The following is a 23,415-nucleotide window of genomic DNA, read 5'->3' as shown; positions in this document are numbered from 1 at the left end:
CATGAAAAATGTAAAAAGGGTGAAGTACAAAAAAAAATCTTTATCATTGTCATTACACATGCACATATAGATATATATACGTGGCGTATTTACATTTGTGTCTTTAAAAAAATGTAAAAGAAAATTCATCACTATAAGCAATAAATATATTTATTCGTTTTAATTCTTTTTATAAAACATCTGGAAAATTCCCTACATTAATAAAATCCTGAAACTTTTCATTATTTTTTAAATAAGATAATCTGACTTTCATGAGAACTGGTTTCTTTTTAAATAAATTATTGATAATTTTCAATTCTTGTGTTATTTTATTTTGTTCAAAGGGTAACAATTCGCTAGATGAAGCTGCAAGTATTTCCATCTTCACATAATTCGGAACGATAGCCTATAATAAATGCAAAAAATACAATAGTATTTTTTTAAATGCCAAAAAGAGTTATACAATAAGAAGCAATGTGCATATATATAATATTTAGTTTTTTACTTCAAAAACAAAGGAAGATATGGGAGTATCGGATTTATTCGAATAAGTAGCATTGATTGTAGTTTTTTCTGAATCTAAACTTTCTTTTTTAAAAAAGAATTTTATTTCAATATCATTTTTATCGTATAATTTCATTGGTTCTATTTCACATATTTTTTCTTCTGGGGTGGTATCAATTAGTTTTAGCTGCAAAAGGTAGAAAGTGGTGCAATGTAAAATAATGTAACAAAGCATAAAATATAAATTATATCGAGTAGTATTGCTCTTTTTTACAATGACATAATTCTGCATATATGCACATCTGGTCATTTGGGGTTATATAGATGATAAAATATGCATCTCTCTTACATCGAACACGTCGCTTTTTTCCATAGGCTCAATTTCATCCAATAAGAGATTTAAAGAATTAGTACCTGCATCATAAAATATAAAAGTATTGAAATATATGTATATAGGTAGAAGATACCGATGAATAGTTTTTTGTGAGCATAGAAAATAAAAATGAAACTTCTAACAGTGGCGATTGAAGAAAATTGCCAAATTTTGATGCATAGTATGTAATGTTTTTTACCTTCTTTGCTTATATCAATATTATGCAAATCTGTTTTAGGTTCCTCTATAGAAATATTTCCGAACAGATCAACCAAAATATCTTCATTTTTTTTATTTACAGCTTTTACACTATTAATATTATAATCGGATATATCTACAGGGGTTGTAGAATTTATTGATATATCATTTAGATTTAATGAATCATTTTCTATGATTGATCCATGCTTATTATTATAAGATGCTGGTTCAAGTCTATTGTTTTTATTAAGTGTTGGGCTCCAGTTGGAATTATTTGTTAGTATATCAGAAGTACTATTTAAATTAATATTTTTTTGACTAGAAGTATTTACAGTAGTATTGGGGACATCATTTTGTATACCTAGAACATCATCGAGGTCTAACAAATCAATATTAGCATCATTGTTGTGATATTGTGGATCATTTGCTTCGATATAATTATTTTCATTTGAACCATATTGAGGCATATGAGCAATGCCATCTGAGCAAATAGAATCATCGGCATCATCTACTTTTCTATGTTTTTTTCTATTAGCATTTTTATTGTATGGTGGTATAGGTAATAATATAGATTCTCGAATATTATCCCATTCTGCACCCATAAGTGTTGAAAATTCACATGCTCTTTGTTGAATTTCAACACATTTATTTTGTTTATATTTATTTATTAGTTTTTCTATTTTATTTTTATGGGTAGGGAATCGAACAGTAAGCTTATTTAAGCACATTAATACATATTGCATTATTATATTATTATTATCATCATTATGATTGTTTTCATTTATGTTACAGCAAATATTAGCATTATTACCATTAATCTTTGATGAAACCGAATTATTTATACTACATCCTAAAACACCAAAAGATCGACTACTACCGCTATTTTTATTATATAATATATTATGTATTGGATCTTTTATATTAATATTATGTAATTCTTTAATTTTATTATCTTCATATGTTTTTACAATTTTTTCAAGTAAATCAAATACATCTTCATGAACTACAGTTATTACTTGTTCATCTGGTCCGATATGTTTTTCTTTTATTAGCAAGTCACCGAACTCACCAATGCACCAAACTCCGACTTGTACTAATGCATATTGATCCAAATTTTCTTTAATAGAAAAAAATATTTTAAATATAACATAAGAATGATATTCACTATTTTGTAATAGGTAATATATAAAGTCATCTTTTATATGATCTTGTATAAAATTACCAGCTAAACAAAATATTTTAATATACGTATCAAATAGATATTGCATATTAGGTGCATAATTATTTACGCTAACACATATATTTGATACAATATCGCTTTTTATTTCCATATCTGCAATTAATAAATAATTTAATAATTCTTTTATCATAATTTTTAATGAATCTTTAGTTATAAGAGCAAATGCTACATCTAAGGCTTTTTTCCTTATACTAATATCTGGATCTTTCAAGCATTCTATAATAGTATTTCTATATATATGCAAAGTTTTGGGGTCCTTTTTTAATAATTTTTGTAATGTGCATAAACCAACATATCTTATATTATTATCTGTGTTTTGTAAAAATTTACCTAAAACATTTACTGCTAATACTAATAAACCGGGATCGGTAGAAATATATGTAATTGTTTTTACACATTCATATAGAATAGCATTTCCTACATTTTTCATGGTATCGGTATTTGTGGCTACTTGGGCTAATACAGAATTTACCTCCTCCATATCATAAAAATTGTCACTACCATTTTTATCACCATAAGTTTTTTCTCTTCCATCCATATTACTATTAGAATTGTCTGTTATAGATTCTTGTCCTGGTATTAAACTGTTATTTGATTCAATAAAACTTGAATTTCTTTCATTTATGGGTTTACCATCATATATGTTTGTGTTGTTATTTAAATTGATATTACTACTATTATTATTTGTCGCGTTGTATGATTTACTCGACTGATTAATAATAGAGCCCACATCGGAGTTTAGATATTTTAATAATTTTAGAATTTTAACTTGAAGAAATGGATCATTAATGCCATATATGTCATATTCAGCACCATGAGAATATCCAGAAGCAATACAACTTTTTAATATTTTTACAATCTTATTTGTATGTACTTTTAATACATTTTTAAATTGTGCCTTTTTTTCAATCAGTGATATCATTAATGTTATTCCTGCACTTATAACACTATGATTTCTGTCTTCTAATAAATTATTTATTTTATCTATAAATAATTCTTCTATATCATTTGTTTTTTTTAATATACGGATTGCACACATAGCTGCTTTTTTTTTTATATAAGGATTATTTATATTCATTAAATCCAATATTTCTTGTCTTAGTGAACAACACATTTCACTGTTTGCAATATTCCCAAGAGCACATAAAGCTAAACCATTAATATATTGATTACTACTCCTTAAATCATTTTTTATTGAATTTGTTACTAACATTAATATATCTGTATTTTCATCTAATAATATTGTTAAACCTAGATACCCAATTCTTTTAAATGAAAATTTATTTGATGCTATTAATTTTAAACATTCTATTTGGCCAAAATATGTAGGGTATCCTAGCATATTTATAAACAGTAACTTAGCTACATTTCTATGCCTATATATATTATCTTCTTCCTTAAATGCAGTTCTTATCAAAGCACATTCTTTTGCTACTACTGACCGTTCCTCAGCTGCAGTTTTGCAGTTTCGAATATTTCGGATCAGCTCTCGAAGTTTTATCGACATTTTTTCGTTGGGGATATAGAAGGCACACGGTTTTCGTGATGAAGAAAATGCATGTGCCTAGCGTATTTATATATATGATTATATATGTATACACGTATATTGTATGTAAGATTTATTCTTTGTGTATCTTGTTAGATGTAATAAAAAAAAACTTAATTGATCTTCGTTTTTTATTCTTTTAGTATGTATACATAATTCACAAAAAACGGGGAAAAAGTCATAAAAAAAAGAAACAAATATAAGTAAATATATTACAGACATGCATCTTAAATGTTAACTCCATGAAAAAGGGAGTTTTGGAATTTTCCTTGTGGTATATACAAATATAGCTCTTCAATTAAATGCTATATATAAAGAAGATAAATATATGCGCGTGCTGCGCTGTATGTAGTATCTTCTTTATGGCAACTATTTCATTGGACTTTATAGTAAGGAAAAATATTTTTTTAAATAAAAATAGTATAAATGATTATTTCCTATTATATATAAAATATATAGTAAGTATGCAAACACTTTTTATTTTTTGTATATAAACTTCCTGAAATAAAATGGAAGCCTGTATTTTATCCACAAAAAATTTGCTAAAAAAACAAGTTATAAATAAAAGCAAAAATATATAAATATAAAAAATAGATATAAATAAATGTATGAAGAAAATATGATAAAATAAAATAATAAACCAAAATAATCGTTTTAAGCTTAAAAAAGTAAGCCCTATTTTTTTTGCTAGTAGGTAACTTTTAATTTTTTTAACTTGATAGTGATAGTATAAAATTTTTTTCATTTATACAAATTGGTATTATATATTATAATATGCACATAGTATGCTAAAATTATATAATACTGCACATTGTATATATATTTTTATAATTGTTTTTATGCAATTACATGTTTACTTTTAATATGGACTATTATTATAATTCATATTAGAAAAAATATTTTTTAGGAACGTATATAATAGTATGACAAATAAATTAAAGAAAAAAAGTAACCATATTTTTATTTTATATGTAATGGAGAAATTACGTAAATATATTATACAAAATCCCATTCAATTTTTATTTTTTAAGTACAATATATTATTACACACCGAAAAAAAAAACATATATAATACTTTAAAGCTATTTTTTTATTATTTTATTATAAATACTAAGTTGGAAATTATATAATAATAAAAAATATATAAATATGTAGAGCAAATTAAAACTGCTATATGCTTGTTTTAGTATCCAATAGTTTATTATGATATGCGTGTAGTAGTATAAATGCATATCTAGATTTTGTTCGTTCTTAATTAAGGGAAGATATTTATTCATTCATCATTCATATATTGACCCTTATGGTATTTTCCTTTCCAAATAATAAAATATATTGTTAAACGGTAGCAGCGCAATGTAAAAAAATATAAATTAAAATAGATAACAATGCTATGACAACATAAATAATATCTGTTTTCATATTCTTTATGTATATAATTTGATTTACAAATAAATAATAATTGTATTAATGCATGCTAAATCGGAAAATATAGACAAATGAATATAGTTATGTAGGATAAAGGCTTATCATTTTTACAATGATTGTATATACATGATCAGTAAGTAATATGTTGAATATATAAGCCAATAAAGAATTTCCATATAACCTATTTTACCCATTAAATTACCTTTATCAATATTAATATATTGAATAATTTCTTAAATCTTTGTAATTTCCTATGTAATTCTCATTATAAATAATACACCCTCTTAAATTTTTTTATGAATAAATTTAATTCATCTTTTATAAATTTATGAATTATCATTTCCTTAAATTTCCATATGCATGCCACAAAATAATGGCTTATCAATTATTTGTAGAAAAAAATATATAATTTATTTTAAGCTAATTTCTATAATATGTATTTCTATTATATAGTGGCATATTGACGTATATCACCTGATATATATAGAAAAAAAAAAAAATAAATAATAAAATACTTACTGATTTTTATTAATATTCGGATTTAATATTATATATGTATCTATAAATTTAAAAATATCAAATCTTGCTTTTTATTAAAATAAAAAAGAATGTTATTTCCTATAATATTTTTATGTGCATTGCATTTTAGTAAAATATATGGCTTATAAATAAAATTAATATTTTTAACAAATCATAAAGAGAATTAAAAAGCTTATATGAATTTATATTTTTATTTATAAAAATTCATAAAATAATATTATTATAATTATGTAGAAAAAAATAAATAAAATATAAAAATAGCTTAGCATATTAAATTTCTTAATTAATAACAATAGCAGCAAAGCCGCCACAATTAACATTTCAATTTCCACATCAAAGCTGAAAAGTAATTAACTTGCTGAATAATATTATAATCTATTATAAGCAAGAAGAAGCAAATAATGATAGGATATTATGAAACCTTTATTAATTATATTAAAAATTATTGGGACATAAATATGTTTAGTGGTAATGACAATAGTAATTTGGATATTGATGAAAGAGTCAAGAAAATGATAAAGGACCCCAATTTAATACCAAATGATAAAAAAATCGTCGAATTATATTGTGAAAAGAAAATAAACAAATCTATGTTAATTAAGTATTTGGAAAGACATGAAGCGACATTATTGAGAGGAAAAATACATTTAATGATATTATTACTTTCACCTATTTGGATATTTTATATGCTATGTTTATCAAAAACATATTCATCAAAAATAGTCACGTCTATAGCATTAGCATGTATTTTTTTTAATTCGTTTGCTTCTTTTTTACTTCACAATTTTGAATGGACCCCTAAATATTATTTCTTAATTGAGAAATTGGATCATATTGGAATATTTTTAATGATTAGTGGCTCAGGATTTCCCGTAGCAGCATTATTATTTAATAATATAAAATTATTATTTTATATAATTATGCATTCATTAAGTTCCCTTTTGGGAATTTTATGTATTTGCTGTAGCTACTTTTCAACTGGGAATAGAGCAAAAAGAGCATTTACATATGTAATAGCGGGATTTTTGCATGCAGTTTTTGTCAAGGATTATTTAATTTTATTATACACCAAAGAGTTAATATTTTTAGTTATGATTGCTGCTTTATACGTTTTAGGTGCAGTTGTATATTCTTTAAAGAAACCAAATATTATTTCTGGTATGGCTTATTTCCTCATTATTCATTTTGATTTATGCGAAGCAATACATTTATATTTTCACTTCACAATGCTATTCACAATGTCAATCTGTTTTAGTAGACCCCAATAGAATATGCATCCATTTATGTTTGCACATCTATATATTTTTTTTAATTCTTTTTAGGCATTTTTGGATTCCACGAGCTTTTTCATGTTTGTTGCTTAGGAAGCGTTTTATTCACATTTGCTTTGATCCGTAGTGTTTTAATGAGAAAAGCTTAGAGCATTTATTCTTTGTATATTTATTGCATATATTTTTAAATATGCATATATTGTTTTTTTTAGTTTTCAAAAATTTAATACCCCTATGTTGAATTTTTTACAACCATATATTATAATTAAAATTCCTATATTTATTTCACTTAATGTATAGTAATGTAAAAATATATATAGCTAGTTGAAGTTTATAAGGTGTAAATATATGCATAATTTTCATATATGAGTATTAGTTTTAATATAAAATTATAGAATATTTTATAGTTAATGTTTTTATATACACCATTTACTAAGTTTATTATGGCATTTTATTCCATTGCATAATGCCAATATTTATTTGGGCAACTTTTTAATGTTTTTTTTTGGATACTAAAAAACAATATATTTTTTTGAATAACATTTATAGCTATAAATTATCTTATGTTTATTATAATATATTTTTGAGGTTATTGTGCAAGTTTCGAGTAATATATATCATTATATTCAAAAAAATTATATATGATTTATTAACATAAGAGCTTAAATCATGAATTATATATAACTCAAAATTTACACATCAAACCAAAAATAAATTTATATTTCCATGTATGGACATATTGTCACAATTTCCCCAAAATATAGTTCATAATGGATATTGCAAGGTAATGTATTAAAATTTAACGTTATAGCACTTTTTGTGGTGCTATGCAACAAAAACAAATATCAAACAAAAAAAACACAATAAAATTTGTCAATTCGAAAAATTAAAAAAAACAAAACGAAAACAATGAAAATCATAATGACACAAAAAAAGTATACACACAAAAAATTGGTAATCATGCAAAATTTAATATTCTTTCATCTATATGTGCTATAGGCTCTTGTGTTTCTATTGATAACGGGTTGAGAAACTATTTGAACACTCTTGGAGGGAGGGTGAATAAAATCTTGTTTTAAATTTACGTATGTACTTCTTCTTCTTAAAGGGGTTACAGGGGAAGTTTTTTGTTTTCCACCGCAACCTATGGTCCCACAAGTAGCTACATTTTCTAATGAGTTATATGAATTTTGCATTACAGGAATGTTTGCATTATTTCTATTCATTGGATGGATACCATATTTTCCCATATGAGCCTCTGATTGCACTATATTGTTTGGTACTATTGATCCATTTCTAGGTATAACGCTATTTCCCATTTGTAATCTCACATCATTATGTGAAGGCATATAATTTTGATTAATTACCTGAGGAGTTGTATTTAAATAATTGTACTGTTGCATTTCTCTTTCATAACCCATTGGCTGTAAATTTACACTATTATGCATTTGATAATTCTGGTTGGTATATTGCATTCCTTGTGGCACTGAGTATAATTGAGGTTGAACTGATCCATATGGTTGTGAAACATTCTGTACTACTCCTGATTGAGGGAACGATTGATGAACTTGCTGATTTGGAACGGCCTGCAATAAAGAATTTGGAATAGTTACTTGATTTAATAAGTTGTTATTTTGGCAAGATTGTAGAGGAGGTTGAGAAATTTGGGGAGTATTTTGGTAATATTGTAGAACGGGTTGAGAAGTTTGAGGTGCAGCTTGGTATGATTGTAGAAGTGGCTGAGAAGTTTGGGGTGCAGCTTGGTAAGATTGTAGAGCGGGTTGAGAAGTTTGAGGTGCAGCTTGATAAGATTGTAGAACGGGGTGAGAAGTTTGAGGTGAAACTTGATAAGATTGTAGAAGTGGTTGAGAAGTTTGGGGTGCAGCTTGGTATGATTGTAGAGCGGGTTGAGAGATTTGTGGAGAAGCTTGACAATATTGAGGAATGAGTTGTGGAAATTGAGTAGATGTTTGGAATAGTTGAGCAAGAGGTTGAGAATAGTTAGGTTGAATCATAGCCGAATTAGCTAGCTCAACAGGATTAAATACAGTGTTTTTTAAATCGAATATTCCTTTTTCGTATATTACATTGTTAATAGGGAAATCCGGATTAATTGCATTAACTGTAGATACGGGTAATCCATTTTGATAGAAAACTTGTGGTTTGGCAGTATTGTTGTTGAGCATATAAATATTTGGAATATTTTGTGGGGCCATATAACCATTAGTATTATTTTCGAGGTGTAAAACATTTGTTGGGATCGAATTTGGTAGAATGTTTACATCTGTTTTAATATTAGCCACGGATGGATATTTTATAGAGCTATTAATTGCATTTTCACGATTCTCAGCCGTTGCATCTAATTGAATAGGGGTTGCATCCATATTTATTGGGTTCTGAGTAGATGGTGGATCATTTTTTATTATTACGTTTGGCCTAGTGCTGTTTACATATATAGGTTGTGGAGCTTTATTTTTTAATATGACATTAGCAGGTGGAGGGTTAATAACTAATGGTGGTCTGGATTCATTTGTTACTATAACAGTAGGTGGTTGTCTTATATATAATTGTGGAAGAACTTGTGTATTTTTTAAAACTATAGGAGCAGGTGGATCTATATAATTAGGCTTTATAATATTCATACCCCCCTTTTGGCATTCTTGTGTATTACTCAAATATACTGGATAAATAATTTTGTTGTCGTTAGTATAATTTGTCTGATTACATAATGGGATAATATTTTGTGGTTGTTCATAAAAATAATTTGGTGACATATATGAGTATCTAGAATATTGTTCATTCATGGGAGCAATATTTTTATTGGAATCTCTTCTTGATTTTATATTACTATTTCTTTTTTCTTGGGTAGTTTTAGGTGCTCTTTCATAGTCATCATTATCATCTGTGCATTTATCATCCTTTGTAATGAATTCGACCCATCCTTCAAATTCGATTTCTTCATCATCACTACAAGAATCTTTGGTTGTTAATTCTTTTATAATTGGTTTTTCGAGTGTTAAATCATTCTTTGAAAACTTGTATTTTCTACCAGATTGCTTTTTTATAGGTGTATCGATATCCATCTTTTTTTTAATTAATTGTATAAAAATGTGAAATTTCTGTTTAGTATGTTTTGGATTAACTATCCACTTAATTAGCTTACTGAGTAGAGTCTTTTAATTGATTTTTTTGTTTAAAAAGCTAAACAGTATTAATTTTTTTAATTGTTTTGCATATATGGATATAAGATCTTTCGTCTTATGATAGATGAATTCACACACCATATATATTTAAGCCAACATGAATATGGCATGTTATCAAAAAATTACCAGGCTATTGCTTTTTCAGAAATTTTAATTTTTACTGAATATAATCTATATATAATGTAATGGACTCCGAATAAATTGATGTCTATAAAAAATAATTTTGAGATTATGTATATTTGGGTAACTGTGTCAATTTAACGAGTAAAAAAATGGATATGTAAATATATTTTTTTGTTTACCTATATAAATATCTATACCGGTTTATGCACACGTAAAAGATAAATTGCTCTAATTATACAAAAACAATATTCTATTCAATAGTTTATATTTTTACTATCTATTTTAATTAGAAAAAATTATTCTTAAAAGATAATCTTAGGAATAATGCAAATTTTCCAAAAAATAAAAACTATGCTAATTTTAATTTAACGTATTTATATATACAATTTTATGAAAGAAAAAGGTAAAACACCTAAATTGACAAATAACACAAATATTTAATTCGATAAATAAAACATACAAATAATCGACAACTAAATTGTGCAATAAAAACAACAAAACAAAAAAAAACTAAAATAATAAATATAATTTTATCAAACTTATAAATATAATATTTAATTTATCAAGAAAAATAAAATAACAAATGATAAATGGATATATTATATATAGAAAACAATTATATGTGCTATTCAATGTAAAAAACGGTTCTACGATCTATATACAACAGTTACAAAATTAACATAAAATTTTCGATTTGAAATATAAGTTATAGTTGAAAAAAAAAAAATTAAAAAAAGTAAAAAATATTAAAAAATTATAATACCCTAATACTTTTTAAAAAATAAAAATATATTGGTTGCTTATTAATAAATATTAACAAAAGACCTTTTTTTCGTTGTTTCTTTTTTTTTTTTGAAAAAAATTTAATATAAGCATGTGTAAATACCTATATATAATAAACAAGTAATTGCACTACTAAATATGGAATTATAGAAAAAAAAAAATTATGTTTTATTTGTTATGAATTCAACAATTTTCATAATATATATACATGTGTATAATAATTAATAATTTAGTTAGTAATAATCGCCATGGGAAAAATAGGTTTAAACAGTTGTAACCTAGAAATTAAAATAATAATAGTAAACAAATAAAAACATTATTATTAATATATTTAAATTATAAAAATATAATATATATATTCGTCAAAAAAATAGTTATACTATTAAATCTTATAAATTTATACAATTATAACAATATGAATAAGCTGTAAAGCAGAACAGTGTAAATACAGAGAGTTAAGAAATTTTTATAAGCCATTTAGAATATTATGTTAGTACACATATATAAATAACCTTATAATGAATAAAAATATTATTTTTTTTTCCGTGTGTGTTTTTTTCGTTTTTTGTTGCAATATTATATATATTTCTGTTGTGTGGTAACGCGGAGTTTTCGTTGTATATATACCAGCATGTATATCATTTATATGCGGCTAAGCTTATATATTTGTATATTATATATACAACTGTTTTAAAGCATTATAAAAAGGATAATGTGGGTTTTTACAAAATTTAGAAATTTGTGTTCTCTCCAATGTGAAATGTTACATATCCAATTTGTTATGCTATCCTTATTTACCTAGTTTTCTACTATCAACAATTATGCACATAGGTGTATTAATTTTTCACAACTTCATTACCAGTTGCAGTGAATACCTTCTCAAAAAATAATATAATATCAAATATGAATGAAATATACTGAGTGTATATTCAATTTGTAGAATTATTATTTTTAAAGGAAAAAATATGTACCTATATTATACACATTATGCCTACTTAATTTGTACACAAAGGAACGGATAATAAATATTTTCTTAATATACATTCAGGAACTACATTATCAGACTTTTCAATATATGCAATGTGTATATATTTTTTTATGTTTAATTTTAAAATGCCATTTACATAAAGTTTTGACAATAATATGAAATACAAAAGGGTATGTAAATTTCAAAAAAAAAGTTGTAACTGTAAAATATTGTAAAAATGTGGCGACATAAATTCACACATTTATAATATATATGCAGTACATATATGCATAGCAAAAAAAAATTAATAGGATAAAACGAATTTTTTTATAAAAATTTTTTAATATATTGCATTAATTATTAAATTGGCAAACTGAATTGAATAATTAATCAATTAAAAGGAAAAACACAATTGGTAATTATTCAATTATCAAGAAAGCCTTTGTTTTAATTGGGGCTAAATTTGTTTATTATTATTGTTATATATATATATAGTTATTTATTTATTGTGTGATCATAATGGGAAATATGCTTATGCTTGCGCATTTCCTTTTGTACAAATATAAACATAGTGTAAACTGTCATCTATAGGTGGGGCTGTATGTGTAAGGATTTGAAAAGGAAAAATTTTAATAAATATTGAAGAGAAATTTTAAAAAAATATCTGTATGCATAGGTTAATTTTTATGTGTGCGAAAAAATTACCTACTATTCCTAACATGGGTCGTTTAACTGTTTTAACCGTAACATTCCATTTATAATCTTGTTTTTGTAAATATCCCAATCGATAAGATGGTTGAGCATGAGATATAATAATAAAAACGCCTTCGGGCCTAATTTTTTTTTTTATAATTTTAATTATATAAAATTGTAATGTATTTATTTTAAAAATATAAAAATAATGATGGTGTACAGTGAAAAGGTACATAAATATGTGTGTGCATGTATAATTACTTTAAAACTCTTGATGTTTCGCATAGCATTTCTTCAACATTTTTTAAAGAATCTTCTGAGCAAACTATAGAGTCAAGGCATGCTTTATCAATAATCAAATCAAATTCTGCATTTTTAAACAATTTCATATCACAGACATTCATTTGGATATCTAAAAAGTTTGCAATGTGTTAATACGTGTGCATATAGTATATATATAGCAATTATGTCTATATTATTTTGGGAGTAATATAATAATGCATATGTTAATAATGCTGAATAGCTATTAAAAGTTTAATTTACATTTTAAATTAGGCTTGTCCTTGTATACCTCTTTCATCTTATTTATGCATACAGAGGATGCGTCGATGTTGGTTATGTCAGTATAACCGCTATCAAGCATCTCCTCACTAAATTCTGAAAATAATAAGCAAAAAATATATACGTAATAAATATATGAATGCTAAAGCTAAGTAAATAAGGGGGCATATAATTATGTCATTCTCTTCGATAAAGTCCTTACTTGATGTACCACATCCAATATTCAAAATTTTTGCATTATTTTGTATATTTAATTCGTCGAATATGTGTTTTACACCATACCATTTTTGATGCCAATCAAATTGTTCTTCTTCCCTTTAAAGAAGTATAAAAAATTAAGTTTTAAAAAATATACTAATAAATATTTTCATAAATATATATAATTATTAAATGAATTCATTCCATGTCTATTACTTTGTGTATCGTTCATTCCAATAGGATATGTTACCGTACTGTAGTAAAAAATATATATAAGGAGATGAGGAAAAATGGGTAGGAAAATTTTTATATAGTTTAAATAACCATGATATAAGTTAGGTGTAACACACTATAGCTTTTTGTACGCTCAAAATATGTAAAACATTTTAAACTGGGCTATTTGCTTATTTTGCATATTTGTTTTATGCTTCTATTTTTTTTTATTTATACTACTGCCATGATGGAGGACTAATCAATATAGTGTTTTAACAAAACATATAAGGAAATTATTCAGAAGAAAAATCCAATATTATAATTATTTTATTCTATATAAAAAAATGGTAAGCTAAAAATTCTTAAGAATCGCGCATTTTTTGTAAAATAGGTATTTCCATAAAACTTTTTAAATTTTGCTTAGCAAAATATGTATACATAATATTGATATTTTTTATATAATTATGTTTTTTTTCACATTTTATTCTAATTTATAATTTTTTTTTTCTTTAATAATTTAGTTAGTGTTAGTAAAATTAAAAAATAAATATAAAAAAGGATGTGCACATAAATATTTGGATAATTGATGGACGAGCCTATTATACCACAGTCACTAATAAAGTATATACTAATTGTAACAATATTAACTGATTAAAAACATTAATAAGTTTAATTTTTATATAATATATATATGTATAGCCTTATGATTTTATCCATGTATCTTGATAATTTGCATACTCTTATAAGACATAATTTTTTTTTTTAAGTATGTGTATTTTTTGATAACATAAAATATTTTTATAAATTTAGCATAACCTTTTTTGCTTGTTTAAGTTTTTAATACAAAACATATCATTAGTTAATATGCATAAATTAATAACCATAACCTTTTATTAATTGGGAGTTTATTTCTAGGATTCCCAAATGACACTACTTATCCAATTTTATAATTTTTTTATGTTCCCCTCAAAATGATGAAAAAATTGTAAAACAATATCATTTAAAATGTAATATATAAAAAATTATAATGCGTCTTATGTGATAGTACAAATGCGGATATAAATCCATAATAGTTTTCTTTCTCATATACAACTGCAAGCTTTATCATTTTTAAGGGAGTATAAATTATTAGTGGTCACATATCCCCTATATTTGTTTTCTTTCCTTTATATTAACTTTTCATTTTCACATAATAAATCCACCATTTTGTTTTGTTTTTTTTCAATAATCTTTAATTTTTCTTTGGCCTAATCATAAGAAAACATAAATATATAAAAGGTTGCATATAGGGGCAATACACAAAATAGTTATTACTCGATTATTTTAGTATACATTATATAAGCATTTCAAAGGTATACTCTATATATCTATAATGGATATATTTTTTATATTATTTTGATTTTTCTTAGCATTGAAATGCTCTATGAAAATGTCTGAATTAGGTACAATTGGCAACCTTATGTACCCCTTTTTTAAATAGGAACACAAATATATGCACATAAATATATGTAGAAACATTAAAACGATACATATTCCTCTATAAATAACACCTTCGAATAAATATATTATAAATTATTACTTGCTTTAAAGTGGCTTTTATTTTTGCATTTTTTTCATTTGGTTCGACGATTTCCCGCGTATTCATTTTTATAAAACTAATATTATATTATATATATAATTTAGATGGTATAAATATACGTATATTTGTTTAAAGTATAATAATAAATATTTTTTTTATTTCTTTTATTTTATGTATACTGGCTCATAGACAGTAATATATATAATTTCGATATGTGTGTGTACTGTTCTTTTAAGAGTGTAGCTACCAAGTATTGTCCTATAACATGAATATTTTATTATTTTGTTTTAAATAAATGAGATGTTTTCTTATATGTAAAAGGTAGTGCCAAAAATGCAATGAAATGGGAAGGGAAAAAAATTTATAAAAAATCATATGTACATAATATATTGTATTTATGGGTATATGCATTTTATTTTTTTACCACGGAAAATAAACGAATGTAATTATAATTAATTATTCAATTATTGTCCGGATTTTTTTTCCACTCCATATTTTTATATTGGAATTATTTACTATAGGCTTGTATTTATATAGCTAAAAAATTATTAAATATTCTTTTGAATAAAGTATACATTTCGGAGGTGTCTCATGTATATAATATATAATTTGTTTAATTATTAAGAAAAAATTATATTTTTTTACCATACTATATAAATGAAATTTTCGAATAGTTGAAAAGATTTTTCATTTTTTTCTGAAATAAGCATATATACTTATATTATATATATATAGACTAAATATATACAAAGTTTAGTATACATAAAAAAAAAGTAAGTATAAATATTCTTGTAATATATTTACATTGCTGAGATAAATGTAAGCACATAAACTATATCTCATATTCATATTATATGTGCTCATAGGTTTGTTATATTACATATAGTATATTTTTCTCATCAACATAAATGATACAAATATTGCCATTTTTATACATGGGTAAACTGAATGACATAAAGGCTTTAGATCTTAAAAAATATAATATAAAAGCATTAGTTGTTTGTTGTACATATTTAGAATACCCACAAGATAAAATACCCAAAGGATATGATGGTTTACGAATTAATCTCGAAGATATGGGATTAGAGCAAATATCCAAATATTTTGATGAATCCAACAATTTTATTCATTCTTTTGTTACCCAAAATCAACCAGTCATCGTTACGTGCAGGTATTTACATAAGTGTGCATATGTCATGATTTTAGTAATTTTCGAGGACTCATAAGAATAAGAAATTGTATTCGAAATATGAAAGTAAATGCATAAATTGGTGGCAAAATATATTGAAAATTATGTATCATATTTTTTTTTTATCTCATAGTCATGGAATAAGTAGATCACCAACAATAGTATTAGCATATTTGATAGGAAAACGGGTAAATTTTGTTTATTACTATAAATTTTGATAATGAAAAACTGCATATATATCGAAAGAGAATACCGAAAAAGAGAAATCGCTTTTGATGTTATACCCTTTATAATATAGCCCATCTTATATGTGTGCATTTCCTTTTTTATAGAACTATTTTTTAAATGAAGCTTTTCGTTTTTTAATGAGCAAAAAAAATATATGCCCAAATATTGGGTTTGCCGAACAACTGTGTAATTACGAAGAAAGTATAAAAAATAAAATCACCTTTTGCTCAAAAAAATATGCGGATTGGTATGTTTCTGATATGTGCTATAATAATGCTATAATAGATTTTAGTCCTGAATAGTATATGCCCATAAAATTACATAAAAGAATAAACAACAGAATATTTGATTGGGTTTTATTTACAAAATAGCACATATTCTTATTTTTTAATATTATTATGGTTATTTACAACATTCTGTTTGAATACCAAAAAAAAGAGAATGCAACAATTTTTTAAATTAAGCCAATACACACACATATATGTATATGCATAATAAATATACTGCTACTTATTAAATGTAAAAAAATATAATGAAATTAATTATACATTTTGTTTAGCGATGTCGATTTTCATAAAAATACAAACAAAATAAATATTGTTAATACATTTATATCTGTGTATATAATATTTATTCTTATTATTTTCTCTATAAGACTTAAAACCTTTTACATATTTTACAACATTTTTAAATTGGTGAATTAACAATTATAGAAAAAAAATATATATGTTTTTTTAAATATAAGTATTTCGAAGGTTTCAATATATTTCATAATAGGAATTTATTTTAACTTAAATAAATGGTTATAATAAATTAATAACAGTTTCAATTAGTTAAATATATTATGTACTATTTAATTTTTAAGGTGTAAATATATGTAGCAATACCTGCATGTATTCACAAGGTACTTTAAAAAAGTATTACTTTTTTGTCTTATTAAGAATAAGTAGCTTATATATAAGTGATTAATTAGTAATACAAATTTGGTTTCAAGATAGATTATTATTTTAATTTTGTCTATTTACTTTTATGTCTCTTTTTAGCATTAAACAATTTTATTACAATACAATTATAACACAGGTGTGTATTTTTTTTTCGAATGAAATTATACATAAAAAACACACTAAAAATATGGACGTAATTTATTATTCACTCTCTTCAGTTTAGCATAAATACAGGATAATATAAATATGCATATAAAATTTATGTAAACCCGCTTGTAAAAGGGGGGCATAATTTTAATACTTGTCTATATAAAATTTTTTTTTTTATTTTTTAAATGAAATTGTCCTTTTGAAAATTTTGCATAAAATAAAATTTTTATTCATATGAAATATACATATATACATGTGTGGAAAAAATGAAAATATAGAAATCCTTTGTTTTTTCTCTCGAGTTTGAGAATTATGGGTAATTCCACAGTTTGAAATTTTTTATTACATTTTAAAAAATGTTCCACTGTAGAAATAATGCATGCAATATTTATTAAAAAAAATAAATAATGTTCCTTGTCACATGTGTTAAGAAATAGGTAATTTTAATTAATGCATGTGTATATTCCTTTTTTAATCTCTTCTTTAATTTTATTTTCTTTACCTTTTTTTTATTTATGTTTTTTTTTCTCTTTTTAAATATACAAATATGCCATTTTATGAAAAAAGACATATTTATTTAAAAAAAAAGTATAATTATGAATAAGACCAAATTGATAAGCGCAAAAGAAGTTTCTGAAGTCGTTAGCTGGTATACTCATGCCTGTGCTGGAAGTATGCAAGGACGTCGATCCACTGATGAGGATGTAAAATAAATATATATATCCTTTTTTTTCTCTCTATTTGTTTACTTATATTTGCATACAACTTTTATTATTATTTATAATATATTTATTCCAATATATGCATATTTAAATGAAAATGTTTTATACATGAGTATTTCACTAATATAATTTGCAAGAATGTCTCTGTCCAATAAGTTATAGAAAGAATAACATGATTAGTTAGTGGGTCATGCATTTCCATCTTGATCGGTGTTCTCAATATAACATACAGTATACTAAATGGAAATATGATACCTATGTATATTTACATTCTTAGGCAACAGTCATATTAGCATCTCTCAAAAATTTCGAATCATGCAGGTAAAATCGAAAAACGATTATTTAACACAGTACTATTTTTTATTGTTTTAATATATACACTAATATATTTAAATTTATAATTTTTTTTTAATGAAGGATGTGCACTATATTTGATGGGTAAACCTGATTATAAATAATATTAATATTATAGGAAAGTTAGATTTGATACATAAATATAAATATACTATGCTGTCATTTCTTAGAAGAATATGAAAATTTGGCAATAACTCACGATTTTATTTTATAAATAATTTAAGGCATGTAGGAAAAGACACAGCTTTATTTTGCGCTCGAAATGCGGCCAATTTTATAGGTATGGATAAAGCTAAATTGAGTTAATAAAAGAATATATATATGCACTAATTTTGGGATTTATATAAAATACAAATTTTCTCTTCCCTTCAGGCAACTGCAAATCTTTAGACGTTGAGAACATAACAAAAGCTTGCATTCAAATGGATAGAGAAATTTTACGTCAGTACAAATTTAATTGAAAAAAATATATTCGAAAAATATAATATATTTGCACATATTGAAATAATTCTTTGCATCTTCATCGATTAATCAAATTGTTTATGTTATTGTGGTAAAATTATTCATTAATGCTGCAGAATTGTTCTACTATGCAATTACTAGTAGACACGAAAGAATATGCATACAATAGTAAATATATTTTTATGATCACATTTTAATATATATTTTATGTTCATTTTTTTAATTTGTTTAACGCAGAGAGTAGCTTTTCCAACAGTGGTTCAACAGGTATAAGGAATAGATAGATAAATGGGTACATATAATGTTATAATATGTATAATATCATATTCTAATAAAACTTAAAACTGGAATTGTATACAAAAATACAATATAGAATGAATTTATGTTATTTTTTTAGCAATAATTGCGATCATCGAGAAAATATATGGGAGCGATATGTTTAAACTTTATATTTGTAATTTAGGTACCAATAAAGACTTTTAAATTTGTACGCCATGTTTTTTAATCCATTTGTATTAAATATTACATATATAATTTGATTTTAAAATGTTGTTCTCTTACTATCTGTTCATTATATTTTTTTCATTATTTTATAATTTTCTTCGTTTTTATTATTTAATATTAACTTACTGAAGGAGATTCTAGAGCAATGCTAATAAAAAATGATGGATCGTTTATTTCTTTAAGTGAAGACCATAAGCCTTATAATGTAAAGGAAAGGGAAAGAATAGATAAAACTGGGGGATTTGTCGCGAATGGAAGGGTACTTGGATATATTGGTGTTTCAAGATCATTTGGAGACAAAGTAAGTGAAGAAATAAGCCAATATAAATAAAATAGAAATGAAATTTTCTTTTATTTTTTTAATTTCTCACTTATGTAATATTGTGTTATTTTTATCTTTTTAGAATTATAAAAAGAATTTAATTGCCCCAGAGAATATTCATGAAACTATGATGACATGTGTGCCTGACATAAGAATATATTATGGAAATGCAGGTGATATATTATTTTTAGGTTGTGATGGTGTATTTGAAATGCTGTCGTGGAATGATGTAGCAAAATTCAGTTATGAAAGTGTAAATAAATATGCATTAAGTGACGCAGTAATTAATATTTTAGACTATGCGTTATTATCTGGGTCGAAAGATAATATAACAATTCAAATTGTTAAATTTTTTAATGATAAAAAGGACATTTTTTATTTTAGAGAAAAAATAATTCCAGGTATTTATATACCTAATGAGCATATTTCAAAATATGAATTTTATGAAAATTTTTTGAATAAATATCATATAAAGAACAAATGTATTATTAACACATTAATGGCAAACTGCAGCGAAGTTAATCAAAAGTATTGTTACATCGGGCCATATTTAAAAAAAATACGAGAAAACAAAAGTACACACATTATATTAAACAGAAGATATAAAAAAAATATTAAAAATTTAACTATACCTATCCTGCATGAAGATTTTATTCGAAGTACCGTTTTTAATAAAATGGATCAAATTGGTTTCTATAGAATGAGAGACTTCTTTAGAGAATATGACAAAACCCAAAAGATGTCCAGTTATTGAAAAGGAAAAACATAAAAATAAATGTATTACGTATTTGGTTCTATAGTATTATCCGCATATCTTTGACGTCTATCTGCATAGATATATTTATGTAGGTGATTACACGTTATGTGTATATCCCACTTGATTGAATATATTATTAATTAATAAAATTATTATGGCCATTACCAATTTATTTATTAATGAATATGAAAATATTCGTATTTATCCTTCTTTTTAATTTTTAGTTCTTATAACTCTTATAACGGAAATAATTCATTTATTACACCATAAAAATTTGTATTGTTCCAATATTTTTATCCTTTTTTTAAGGCTTTATCGTATTATTCGACTTACTAAAACTTTATTACCGTTTCTTATTTCATCAATTTCGTGAATTATAAATTATTTTTGTTATTTTTACTTTTTCATGCCTTAAAACTATGGATTTAATAAAAATTGTCAACATAATACTTATTTGATACACAATTAAAAATCTGTCTATGCTAAAAAAATGCATATTTTTAAAATATAAATAATGTGTATGACGGAAATTATGCATAATTAACAAGAAAGCTTATGTTTTTTATGCGATATATATATTATATCTTTACATATACATAGCTTGGTGTGTGTATATACACACTTATTTATAAACTAGCGTTTTTTGGAATATGAATTTTCTGAACAATTAATATTAATTACTCATTATTTATTTTTGCTAGACAGCTGTTAAAAAAAATATAGGTTTGTAAAGTGTGTATTTCTACAAATTTGTATGACGTGTACATAATTTATATTACTAAATAAAAATATATAGCTATATTAATTAAATAAAAAAAAAATATAATATAGCTACATTGCTCATTTGCTGCAATATAGCAATACATTTTCATAATATATTTATACCGAATTACACACGATACACATGTGTTTGTTTTTTATTATATTAATTATAATCTAAATCACTGTGAAATAAATTTTATAGAAATATATATTTTTCTTTCGTTTTTTTATTTTATTATCTTATATCATTATTGTTGTTGTGAAATATATTTTAAAATATTTTCTATTTATATTTATAAATTTTGTTTATTATTTTAAATATAATAATATCAGAACAATTTTTAAAATTGCATATATTCCAAGGGAAAATAATATTGCTTATTTATATAGATAATTTTTATTTATCTAAATATTTATAGATCCTCATTTATTGTTTTTCGTTTTTTATTAAACTATTTTTCACGATGCAACCTTTCAATTTCGTAACACAAATGGATAATAAAATGAATGTGGCCCCAATGCAGCAATTTCAAATGTATGTTCCTAATCAAAATGTAGTATTTCCACAAACATATTCAGAAAACGTACAACAATACAATCATCCTATATTTTTCGAGTCATTACCACCTGTATATGTCAAAAATCAGTTATTACCTTCTCCAATATTGGTGCAAATGCCTACTACAGTAGTTGTTCAAAATGAGTCTCAACCAGCAATGGTTCTTAGTCAACCACCTTCTAATATTGTCGTCAAGAACAATCCACCTACATCTGTTTTTGTTAAACAATCAAATCCAAATGTAGTCGTCAAAAACGAAGCACCTCCAAGTTATATGCAAGGTATTGATGCATGTCAAGACACAGTATTAGTAGATCAAAATAGACATGTTATGGCAAACTTGAACAAAAATATCCAACAAATCTAAGAATAAAATACGGGTGTAATGGAATATCCCTAATAATAATCATGCTAATTAATATTGATTTTATAAATATATAATAGAAAATTTTGTTTCATAATAATATGGAAATTTCATTTATTTTTCCATATTTTATGAAAAAAATATGTGCATTTGTATTAGTTGTTGCATATATATTTGTAGATATATTTAATTTTTATTTAGTGGGTTCCTATGGTATTTTTTTTCGTTATTTTTTTGTTTTTTTGCCTTTTTGTGCGTGATGTAAATATGGCATTTTGAGGTATAGTAAAATTATTTAAAAATATATTAATGGCAATGTAAATATACATGTGTATATAGTATTACTCCTAAACAAATTAATACCTTGTGCAAACAAGATATTTAACCAATATTACTTTATAAAACAACAAATTAGCATTTTATACGTAAAAGTTTAATGCTTAAAACAGTTTGATGATATATCATCTTATATAAAAAAATAAATATGAACATGTTAAACGAAAATAGCATGAAACTAATAAAAATAGCACAAAAATAACAATTTAATATGTTTTTATTTTATTAAATCAAAAATATCATTTATTCTTTTACACAAAAACAAAAGAGTATGTATATCCTCAATGTATATAAAAATTTAATATATTTTGATTGTAATTCTTCAATTCTTCTAAACAATTTTATTTTCTCAAAAAATTATGTTTT

At 24.0% G+C, this 23,415-nt stretch overlaps 7 protein-coding genes across 7 annotated transcripts; 4 read left to right on the top strand and 3 right to left on the bottom strand.

Annotated features, from left to right (window-relative positions):
- Positions 1–169: 169 nt before the first annotated feature.
- On the bottom strand, positions 170–3,801 carry PCHAS_1322500 (AP-1 complex subunit gamma, putative; the record flags this gene model as incomplete). The annotated part of the gene is made up of 4 exons (XM_016799198.1): positions 170–385; positions 485–670; positions 833–897; positions 1,056–3,801. 4 exons carry the CDS (start codon positions 3,799–3,801, stop codon positions 170–172), a joined length of 3,213 nt encoding a protein of 1,070 aa, XP_016654523.1.
- Positions 3,802–6,206: 2,405 nt separating this feature from the next.
- Positions 6,207–7,225, top strand: PCHAS_1322400 (hemolysin III, putative; the record flags this gene model as incomplete). The annotated part of the gene is made up of 2 exons (XM_016799197.1): positions 6,207–6,963; positions 7,128–7,225. 2 exons carry the CDS (start codon positions 6,207–6,209, stop codon positions 7,223–7,225), a joined length of 855 nt encoding a protein of 284 aa, XP_016654522.1.
- An 831-nt stretch (positions 7,226–8,056) lies between these two features.
- Positions 8,057–10,159, bottom strand: PCHAS_1322300 (conserved protein, unknown function; the record flags this gene model as incomplete). The annotated part of the gene is made up of 1 exon (XM_016799196.1): positions 8,057–10,159. One exon carries the CDS (start codon positions 10,157–10,159, stop codon positions 8,057–8,059), a length of 2,103 nt encoding a protein of 700 aa, XP_016654521.1.
- Positions 10,160–12,684: 2,525 nt separating this feature from the next.
- Positions 12,685–14,063, bottom strand: PCHAS_1322200 (methyltransferase, putative; the record flags this gene model as incomplete). Its single annotated transcript, XM_016799195.1, has 7 exons — positions 12,685–12,749; positions 12,858–12,985; positions 13,107–13,257; positions 13,389–13,502; positions 13,609–13,721; positions 13,821–13,858; positions 14,055–14,063. 7 exons carry the CDS (start codon positions 14,061–14,063, stop codon positions 12,685–12,687), a joined length of 618 nt encoding a protein of 205 aa, XP_016654520.1.
- Positions 14,064–16,304: 2,241 nt separating this feature from the next.
- Positions 16,305–17,115, top strand: PCHAS_1322100 (protein tyrosine phosphatase, putative; the record flags this gene model as incomplete). The annotated part of the gene is made up of 3 exons (XM_016799193.1): positions 16,305–16,567; positions 16,719–16,773; positions 16,918–17,115. The coding sequence occupies 3 exons, from the start codon at positions 16,305–16,307 to the stop codon at positions 17,113–17,115; spliced, it is 516 nt and encodes a 171-aa protein (XP_016654519.1).
- A 1,388-nt stretch (positions 17,116–18,503) lies between these two features.
- On the top strand, positions 18,504–21,025 carry PCHAS_1322000 (protein phosphatase PPM3, putative; the record flags this gene model as incomplete). The annotated part of the gene is made up of 9 exons (XM_016799192.1): positions 18,504–18,611; positions 18,907–18,950; positions 19,047–19,067; positions 19,208–19,263; positions 19,356–19,424; positions 19,683–19,712; positions 19,843–19,908; positions 20,081–20,250; positions 20,354–21,025. The coding sequence occupies 9 exons, from the start codon at positions 18,504–18,506 to the stop codon at positions 21,023–21,025; spliced, it is 1,236 nt and encodes a 411-aa protein (XP_016654518.1).
- A 1,229-nt stretch (positions 21,026–22,254) lies between these two features.
- PCHAS_1321900 (conserved protein, unknown function) lies at positions 22,255–22,716 on the top strand (the record flags this gene model as incomplete). The annotated part of the gene is made up of 1 exon (XM_740673.1): positions 22,255–22,716. One exon carries the CDS (start codon positions 22,255–22,257, stop codon positions 22,714–22,716), a length of 462 nt encoding a protein of 153 aa, XP_745766.1.
- Positions 22,717–23,415: the final 699 nt, after the last annotated feature.

This window comes from Plasmodium chabaudi, assembly GCF_900002335.3.
Source record: "Plasmodium chabaudi chabaudi strain AS genome assembly, chromosome: 13".
NCBI classification, from domain to species: Eukaryota; Apicomplexa; class Aconoidasida; order Haemosporida; family Plasmodiidae; genus Plasmodium; species Plasmodium chabaudi.
Note: the sequence above shows the minus strand (reverse complement) of the source record. Positions and strands in the feature narration are given on the sequence as shown.